This window comes from Salvelinus alpinus, chromosome 15 (assembly GCF_045679555.1).
Source record: "Salvelinus alpinus chromosome 15, SLU_Salpinus.1, whole genome shotgun sequence".
Lineage (NCBI taxonomy): Eukaryota > Metazoa > Chordata > Actinopteri > Salmoniformes > Salmonidae > Salvelinus > Salvelinus alpinus.
In genome coordinates, this window is record NC_092100.1 from 18116142 (window position 1) to 18126645 (window position 10504).

At 38.1% G+C, this 10504-nt stretch overlaps 1 protein-coding gene across 2 annotated transcripts in view; it reads left to right on the forward strand.

Annotated features, from left to right (window-relative positions):
• Positions 1–9975, forward strand: part of LOC139539630 (CREB-regulated transcription coactivator 1-like) — a 34295-nt gene extending 24320 nt beyond the window's left edge. Inside the window, exons 11-14 of one of the 2 annotated variants that reach the window (XM_071342745.1) lie at positions 2627–2713; positions 4368–4454; positions 4588–4762; positions 5048–9975. In XM_071342745.1, the coding sequence (XP_071198846.1) occupies positions 2627–2713; positions 4368–4454; positions 4588–4762; positions 5048–5259 (561 nt within the window). In that variant the 3' untranslated portion in view covers positions 5260–9975. The remainder of the gene's footprint in view (positions 1–2626; positions 2714–4367; positions 4455–4587; positions 4763–5047) is intronic. The other variant, XM_071342746.1, reaches the window with a different exon arrangement.
• The last annotated feature ends 529 nt before the right edge of the window (positions 9976–10504 follow it).

A 10504-nucleotide genomic window follows, 5' to 3' on the forward strand; every position in this document is an offset into this window, starting at 1 on the left:
CTAGCTGAGCTAACAACAAATGTAGAATTACTGTTGCTAGCATTGGATCTGCTCGTGGAAGCAGAACAACTTGATGTCGGCAGGTGTAGTACTACTGGTAGTAACAGTACTACCAGTAGAGCTGGTATGTGTCTCTATGGACGCAGGCCCTTTTTTTTAACCGTTTATCAATTTTCGAGCAAACGGAATGAGCAGCAGCCAGGTTTGGCTACTTACGGACCGTTGGTGGAATTCCCGCCAGAGACTAACGGTTAATGTGATTGGATGTTAATTTTTTGACTAGGCTACCTGTATTTGACTGTGTTATTTCGCTGAACACTAGATGGTTTCATTTTATTTTTGGCAGTGAAACAAGGCTACTCAGGCGAGGGGGAAGAACCTTACCCAAATGTATAGCCCTGTTGGAAAACATAAATGGACTGTTTGAAAATGTGCATTTTTTTAAATACAAAAGTATATTTTTTTTTACATGTGAATCACGTTTTTATTTGGCGTACCCCGACGGCATTGTGCGTACCTCAGTTTGGGAATACCTGGTCTAGATTATTGTGGTAAGTTCTCGTTTAATTTAAAATAATAAAATTATTTCTGAAAGTAATAAAATTATATTAGCTAGATTGCTTGCTAGCGAGTTACAGCTGCGTACCATAAATTCTGCTTTGTTTAGAGATCAACAGGTAGGGAGGAATTACTTAACACCGTAAGGTCTCATGTCGCATCTGCGGTGAAAGGTGACAGCTAGAGCATTGTTGTCAGACCATGAGACATCCAGAAAATCGGTCTTCGCGCAGAATCGTCTGTAGTGTCCGAACGGTTTGGCCTACAAACTATTATTTCCTGTCTGTGGAAAGGTGAGACTCACAAACATGTACATGTTTTGCCCTTGGATGTCGACAGTCCTCACAAGACTCGTCTAAAGGTCCCCCGGGCACTAGTTGAAAAAAATATATGGAGACTGACAAAAAGAAGGGGTGAAATATATGTAAAACATTTTTTTACAAATGTTCCCTGATTTTTATTTTATTATTATATATATTTTTTAAATCTCAGATATGGGATAGACACTCAGAAAACAAACTTCCTTTAGAGTTTTTTGGGGGGGACTGTCGGTTGTTCCATGTAGTGAATCTGTTATTCAGTGCGTTTGCATGGGCTAATAGCAGTAAGCCCAAATCATTTATTTTATTACTTTTTTTATACTTCAAGGTGTTTTCATACATTCAAAAATTTCTAGAAATAAGAGTAGGAAAGCGGTCATGCGTTTGGATAATTAATACACTGCAGTAAATAAAAGCTTGTCAATCTTGTCCAGTCTATACAAACCGGTGTGCGCCATAACCAATCATATCTACAGTAGCCCTATATGCAAATAGGCAATTGCCATACGAGCCTCTGCCATTCACTTTGATTGCTAGAAAAATTAGAAAGCAGTCGCAAAAGCCACAATACACCCGAATGGTTTCCTGTAAATACCACGAGACTCGTCTTACTTTTTGGGAACTTTACTTCTCTCCCTCAGTTGCCTACTGTATACACATCACCAACAGCTACAACAACAACCACTTCAACACATGTTAGGGACAGTTTGGTCCAACTCAAGGTGTCATAAAAAAATGCGCTCCCAAAGGTAAAAAATATTTCTCACATCACCATCCCCTTGTACTGTAAAATAAATTACATACCCTACCCCCTCATATACCCTACCTACCCTCCAACATTATATTTACGACCACAAATAACAAACTGTAGCGACCCTGTGGATATCGACTTTGCCAATTCAACCAACATGCTCTTGTGGCACAGGTGATGCCACGCAGGGCTTCGGCCAGAAGATTTAGCGTTCGGCAACCACAGTGGACAAGTTCCTCTCCCTGCCTGTCTCTATTATTTATTTTTATTTATTTATATATATATATATATATATATCAGCCTACTCATCCAGACTATGACATTAAATTCTCCCAGCAGCTAGCTAGCTACAAGGCTCTGTTTTTTTAGCTTGCTAAATAAATACATATTAGTTAAGCTAGCCTATTAGCCACGTTATGACTTGATCATTGCCTTTTCTAGTTTGAGATTCATAGCCTTTTTGTCCAAAATATTGTGTGAGTGCCAACTGAATGGCAGGCAGCAAATAATGTAGCTTGCCAGCTGTGATTTACAACCGAACAGCAATATTTAGTGGACTACCAAGCAATGTATTGGGGCATTAATCTATTCTGCCAACAATGTCAGACTATAAGCAATGGAGTTTTGAATCAAATAGAGCCTAAGTTGGTGAATTTAATATTTTGGGCTGATAATTGTTTTTTTTCATACAGCAAATTAGCTAAAATGGTGTCAGTTGCACTTTAAGATCTGTGCAGTCTCTTTACTCGGGTTTCTTCTGTTGGGTTGAGTTTCTTGCTTGTCGATACCTTCACTGTTTATACCCAGTGAAATTCTAGCTCCAACAAAGTTTGGTTCATTGGTCCCCTTCAAGCAATGGCTGATGTTTTTTGGGGAGTGAACTGGTCTGTGATTTAGATGGTGTAAGAGCCCACCTTAGACTCTCCTTGGGCCCTTTGAGTGCTCGCTGTCTAGGATTATGGAACTCTGCACCGGTTAACACTCTTCCTTCCAACAGTACCGCAATCAGACTGGCTCTCCGGCCAATCAGTCTCCAACCTCCCCAGTCTCCAATCAAGGCTTCTCCCCTGGCGGCTCGCCTCAAGTAAGGGCGAAACCACCAAGATACTTTGTTGGGGAGGGTTTTTTGCCCAAAATTGGCTGTAATTGGTCTAGCTGCTGCTCATCCCAGCCTCTCGCTCCCCTCCATGGTGTCAGCAATCCCATCTCTTCTCCTCCAGACCACTGCTCGCTGTCTGCTTATCATATTGACTCAGGCCTTTGAATGTTGTCGCATAGCAGATTTTTGTGTTTTTGCTTGAACCCAATATACACTGAGTGTACAAAACATTAAGAACACCTTCCTAATATTGAGTTGCACCACCCACCTCTACAAGGTGTCAAGCATTCCACAGGGATGCTGGCCCATGTTGACTCCTATGCTTCCCACGGTTGTCAAGTTGGCTGGATGTCCTTTGGGTGGTGGACCATTCTTGATACACATGGGAAACTGTTGAGCGTGAAAAATCCAGCAATGTTGCAGGTCTTGACACAAACTGGTGCGCCTGGCACCTTCTACCATACCCTGTTCAAAGGCACTTCAATCTTTTGTCTTGCCCATTCTCCCTTTTGAATGGCACACATACACTATCCGTGTCTCAATTGTCTCACGGCTTAAAAATCCTTCTACACTGTTATGAAGTGGATTTAACAAGTGACATCAATAAGGGATCATGGCTTTCACCTGGATGCACCCGGTCAGTCTAATTCATGGAAAGAGCAGGTGTCCTTAATGTTTTGTACACTCAGTGCATGTCCTGTGTGTATGCAGCACCTACATAGAAACTTAATTATGATTATTTTTAGTTAGTCTAACACGTTGATAGCAGCTTTGGTTGTTTCCTGTTTTACGTGGCATTGTTTCCAGCATATTTTACAAAAAAGTGCCAGAGGTTTGAGCTCTTTCTAGTTCTGTTCCTCTGAACGTGTCTGATTCCATGTACTGTAGCTAGCTGTAGTAATGTAATCTTCCACCAACTTATTGTGCTGTTTTTTTAATCTTCTATTGTGTTACTGAATGCCAAAGTTTGGTGTTTTATATTGGTGAACATTGGCATTCAATATGTGCTTAGAAAGTGGATACATCACAAAATATGGTAAATATTACTGGACCTAGTCAGTTTTGAGGGCATGAAACAGCATTGCAGTTGCTAGTAGAGAAACTGCAGAAGCCAATTAACCTCACCCCACAGTAAGCCAAGTTAGCTACTGTAGCTAGCCAAAGTCATTTGCATGTATTTGCTGTCGTTAGTTAGTGCTACAGCATTGTTTTGCTAGCTTACAATATCATCCCTCTAAAAATGACAAGATGGCGATTGTGACGTTTCTATATTCTAAATGAAGGCCTATTGCTCCAGATTTTTATAATGTTAGGGTTCACATCTTACTGATGAAACATTTATGTGGATGTGGCTCTTATGAATCATGCTGTGTCTATGGTAATTTTGGGCCTGAATAGGCATTATGATGTGTTATGAGATGCTGGTGTTTGTGCCATCATGAACAGCCATTTACCTAACGGTAATTGAATGGCTTGTGAATTGCCTCATGCCTTTTGTGATGTTTCATGACTTTAATGTTCCCTTATATATCCCTCAGATACCCAAGAAAAGGCTTTACCCATTGACTGTAAGTCTATTAGTTTCCATAACCCTTTTTTTGATGTTGTACTTTAATCAGATGTCAAATGTCTCTTTCAGCACATTCCAGTGGTGGGCAGTATATTTGGGGATTCTTTCTACGACCAGCAGCTAGCATCAAGGCAGACCAACGCTCTCTCCCATCAGGTGACTTAACCCACACTAAACTAGGCCATGAATTTCACAGCCACTACATCCCCACGTATTACAACTTGTGCCTGATCTCTGTGTTCTATTTCCTAACTTGACCTATTACATGTTTGTTTTTTCACTTGCTTAGCTCGAACAGTTCAATATGATTGAGAACCCGATCAGCTCCAATAGCCTGTACAGCCAGTGCTCCACCCTCAACTACACACAAGCAGCTATGATGGGCCTCACAGGGAGCAGCCTGCACCACTCCCAGCCATTGGGCTACGGTAGCCATGGCAACATCCCAAACATCATCCTCACAGGTACCAAGCAGCAGCTGAGTCGATTAGAGAGCCTGTCATGTAATTCAACTTAGTTGGGCACTGTACACACCTATTCAAGTTTTGTTCATCCTGGCTTGATTAGTCAATTGTTTTATGAAATTTGGCCAGTATGAGTAAAACGTGTTTTTTAAGATTAGTTGTATTTAGTTTCTCTTGTTACAGATTCTTTGGGTGAAGACTGTTACTTAAAGTAATACTGTTAATTAACTAGCAGCTGCTTTGATTTAATGAATGTCAAATGTTTCCCTAATTGTTGTGTTTTAGTGACAGGCGAGTCTCCACCCAGCCTCTCTAAGGAGTTAACCAACTCACTGGCCGGCGTCGGAGATGTCAGCTTCGACGCGGACTCTCAGTTCCCATTGGACGAGCTGAAGATCGACCCCCTCACCCTGGATGGACTGCACATGCTCAATGACCCCGACATGGTTCTGGCCGACACTGCCACTGAGGACACGTTTAGGATGGATAGGCTGTAATAGAGAATGCTGTCAGTGGCCAACAACAAAAAAGAACCCTAGGAAGAAAGGGAACCAGGCATGGCTATTCAACCTCGCACTCACCCTCAAGTCCTTTAAATGATGAGCCACCAAAACCCATTGTGGAGAAGGACATGCAATGGCTTGTTAGGGTCAGGAATGGAATTGCTGTAATTTCCAATGAGATTGTTGGTTGGTCAGAGCTTTGCTAGCTTGCTGCGTTAACTATCTATAATTACTTACCATATATCCCACAGTGTCACACTTGATAACAGATTGTATATCTCCTTTTGATTTTATTTTTATTTTTATACAAATCTACATGCATTTTAAAAAGCAAAAAGCCACTAGGAAGGTGAGCTGCACCATACCTATTATCATTCCTTACCAACCATATAAGCTTTATATTTCACACACAGCTTTATTTTTATTGACAACCAAATGTTAATGTTTGCGTTATGCGTATGTTGGATTATGTTCTGTTTAAATGTATGTTTTTATTTATTGAAATATTTATTACTTCAGTTGAATTTTTTTATTGTTGTATTTCAAAATGTGTTTGAGTTCGAAGCCAAAATGTCTCTGCTCTAACTGTATTGTGCAAACTACACTTATGTATCTATTAATTTAAGTTACATATTTATGTATTAAGCTGCTCTGTTAAACTTAAGGAGTACAAATCCTCCCCATGTTTGCTCTTACGGTTGCAAGTTGCTACGACATCTCGCTAGATAGAATCAGATAAGGCCTCTTAAAATATAGGATCTGCAATTGTGTTTTCATCACTTACATGGGCCCACAATCGTTGGGTTTCGTCTTGTGCCAATGCTGTTTTTAAATGTATCTTAATTAATGAAAAACATATACAACAGATGCTTATATTTAGCTGCTCATAAGCTTAAGCAAATGTGACAATGTAAACATAGCAAATACAAATACCCAAACTAGATGGCCATAATTCTCCTTTGCATGTATATCCAGATTGAATGCCTCCTGAAAATCTGAAGGATACAAGCTCCTCAGAAACCTGTTGAACTTGTCACTGTGAGATCACCTGATTTTGCCTTACATATTGAGTATTGTACTGTTTTTAAGTGTAACTAATGTGACAGTGTATTTTCTTAACTTCTCCTAACATTTTCTTGTATTTGAGAGGAATTTTAAATCCTAGTCAGTGACAATATTTGTGGTAATGTAGTGTAAAGTTTGACAAATCACTGTACTGTATTTTGTACTGGTACACTTTCTAGATGAGTTATGGGTGTTTTGTAAAAAAGGAAATGTTGATTTCAAATTTGTGATGGAGAGTGCAAATATGGGGAGGCTTTCTTCTCCTTAAAGGGAAACTTACAAACGCAAATACAATTATTTTGCTAGACCAATTGTTATGATAAAAAACAATGTTACTTATAATTAATATTTGGTTCTTCCCTCCAGATTAGGGGCTGGTAGAAAACTATTTGAACCATTCCATTTTATGCACATAGCAAAATGAGTCCCAAAACACATGTAGAACTTTGCAAAAGTGGTTAAAATGGGCAGAACTTTTTTCTATACGCTAACTTGTAGAGCTGAAATACTTTAACTTTTTATTTTACTCTATCTTCCCCTCTGTTTCATATTCTGACATTTCTGTTTTGAAAACGAATATAGCGAGATGGAAGTGAAGAGCAACTTGGTTAAATTGGATGTTTCCTTCTATGGGCTGAGAATGTGTAAACCATTTAGTGGCAAGTGTCAACCATTTATTTGTTTGTTTTTCTCTTAACCTTTGACATTTTTATACTGTAGCTATGTTTGATCATGTTTCTACTGTACAGTGAATTGTGTGTGTATATACAGAAAATGTAAATGGTACTTTATTTACCTAAATCCCAATGTGGGAAGAGGCATAGTTCCACAACTATGAAGTTAATGATAAGTACAAATATATATTTGAGAAAGAATATTTGATTCTTACGCAAATCGGAAATGAGAAATCATACCATTGCATCACTAGAATATGTAGAAATGCATCGTTATACAAAAGACTGTTTGAGCCAAACTGCAATACGCCAGTATGCTTCTTTCTTACAGTGCCATCCAGATTAATTCTCTGCAAATTAGTTTTGTTTGTCTGAACATTTTCCAAAATGTGCATTCTGATATCCTGTACATAGGCTATAGCTGAAACAAAATGACCGCATGACAAAAATGGAAGTGAACCTCAGAAAAAGGCCTTAAAATCAAATGTTTGGTCACACATATTTAGCAGATGTTATTGCGGGTGTAGCGAAATGCTCGTTTTCTATGCAGGTTTGGTTTAAATTGCGCTCTACAATGTTGGAAAAACAGAAAAACACCCCATCAAAAATTATGCATGCGTCAGTTGTTCCTAATGATTCACATAAATGGTTACTTTTCAGATGACTGTGTTGCCTCCATTTATGCATAATACTAGCTCATTGCTGAAATAAGAATGTATTTGTATAAGGTCTTGGAATTTCTGTTTCAACAAATGACATAAGCCAAAAGCATTTTTCTTGAATATCTCTTACTACCATCCATTTGTTGTTCAATTGAATTGGCTGTTACTTGCTTTTGAACCTAGTTCTTCACTGTAGCACTTCACTGTGAGTTTTAAATAGTTGTTCCTGTAAGGCGAACCTATTATGAATCCCATCTTCATAACACAGACGTTTTTAAAAGTGGTTGTTCACTCCAAAGATTGACGATTTCAGCTCTCAAAGTTGTCTAATGTTGAGATGAAGCCATTTCAAAAAGAGGGTTGATGAGTTAAGGAGCCAACTTCTTTCAAATTCTTAATCAACTTTCCTGAATTTCCTGATCCAGAAAAAGTTTTCTAGCCTAATCAGAAACCATGGCAACAAATCCTCCAACTCTAACCGGCTTCATTGCAGGATAACTCAACTTATATCTTGAACTTGGAAATTCACATCGTCGCATTATCCTCAAATAATCAAATCAAAACGATGGATGTGGATGAAAGCCGAATAGTTGATGTGATTTATAGCATGCATATTGTAATTAGTTTGCAACTTTTTGTCTTCAAATGACCACCCAAATTACTGAGCTACAAGTGTAAACTGAAAGGAAAAGATTATGGAATCAGATGGTGTGCATCTTTTCCATTCCTTTAAGACTGAGGCGCACACTGAATAGCTGAAGCTACAGAACATTAGGCTTGGGCCATGGACTCCTCTTGACATTAGACCACAATATAACATCTTTGGACAAATTTCGAATTTGGAGTGAACTGTCACTTTAATGGCCTGGCAAGAGTAAAAACAAAAACAGTTTCACTCGCTACTTAAATATGGCGCTTACAGTTGCGGTCAAACTTGGCACTGTTCACTATCTTTAAAAAATAAGTTGAAATTGAAAGAACTGTTGAATTTCAAGTGTATTTGTTTAATTTACAACTGCACATGACCAAGAGAGAAAATGAAATTGAGATTTTTAACTTAAGTCAAAAAAATTGGACTGAATTATTCAAATTAATTTGGTTGGAGGCAAGTGTTTCTCTTTAACTGTGTAATTTCTCACCTGTGGTAAGTTGCAGGTGCCTACAGGGTAAAAATAGCCATTCAAACCATTTTGAAAAGAGAACATTCTGCTCCATTGCACTCAATTGTAAAGTGCCTATGTATTTGACTGTACTCTGTATTTGCAGTTAAACTTGACTGTCAAGAGAGCTTACTGTCGGTTGCATGACATGACAGATGTTATAAGTAGTCCCTATTGCTGATGCGGGTTTATTGAAAATGATTCAGCACTATCATGTTGACTTCAGCAGTATGTGTATGAACTATGGCTAGCTAGCTAACATAAATTGAGGCATGTTTTGAAATAAATTCTAAACAGATATCAGTTACTGTGACTGCATAGAGTAAGACATATTCTATGTAAGGTTTAACAAACATGTTTATTGTATGTGTTCTTATTCTGTTGCCTTCTCACTTTAGTTATGGTCACCTGCCTTGTGAATGTGAACAGTGACTGTTTTAGCCCAGATTTGAAGAAAGCGTATATTCTTTTTTGTAAAGCCGGTAATTTTAAATGCGACTTAGAAGCATATTCCTTATTTTGGGATGCAAAACCAGAAAGGGCTTATTCCAATGCAGCTTGTTTTCCCATCATGTTAAAAAAAGAAATAGCACTCAATGTATACTTACTTGTCGATCAATGTACCATACTGCTCTGCATATGCATGGGAAGTGGAAATCTAAAAAGGTGATGTGGACTCCTGTTGACAGTCGTTATTGAAATAAACTGACTGAAGTGAGAATGTTATCTTGATTCTCACTAAGTACCTGTCACCACAAATTCCCTCAACTAATAAGGTAAACATTGAGCAATTGCAAAGGAACTTAATCTCAAGTGAATGAATAATTATGTTTTGTTACCCATACTTTAAATGCATTAGTATGAATCCATATAATTGCTTCCTCTAGAACAGTTGATGTTGGAAAACCTAAAATTACACTTTTGGCAAGTATTTCCAGTTAGTAATGTAAAGAAAATCTCTTCTTGGTCAGCTTTAAGTGGGTATCACATATTTAACCATTGTCCTGTAAATCATATTCTGAGATGTAGTATTTCTTTGTTGCTATGTGAAACTACGTATGTGGCCCATTTGTAAGATGAAACTTGAATGTGGGTGGCATCTTTTTCCTGTACATAGTCTCAATATCAAATAAAACTCATTTTCACTAAGGTTTACTAAATGTGTGACATTTGAACTATCTATATATCATATTGTCCTTGTTCTGTTATTTATATTTTGTAATCTGTATTTCTGTATGTGTTTTTTTTTAAAGAATTGGAATAACTGCATGTTCGTGATTTCAGTTCCAAACTTTTTATCAGCATTCAAAGCAGTTGCTCAAGGCTTCACAGTTTCAGTCTAGATCTAGTAGGAGGACTTTCCATCAGTTTCGGTCTAGTTAGTAGGAGGACTTTTCATCACAGTTTCAGTCTAGTTAGTAGTAGGACTTTTCATCACAGTTTCGGGCTAGTTAGTTGTAGGACTTCTCATAACAGTTTCGGTTCAGTTAGTGGTAGGAGGACTTTCCATCACAGTTTCTGTTTATTTAGTAGTTGGCTTTTTCATCATAATTTCAGTCTAGTTAGTAGTAGGACTTTCCATCACAGTTTCAGTCTAGTTAGTAGTAGGACTTTTCATCACAGTTTCGGTCTAGTTAGTAGGAGGACTTTTCATCACAGTTTCGGTCTAGTTAGTAGT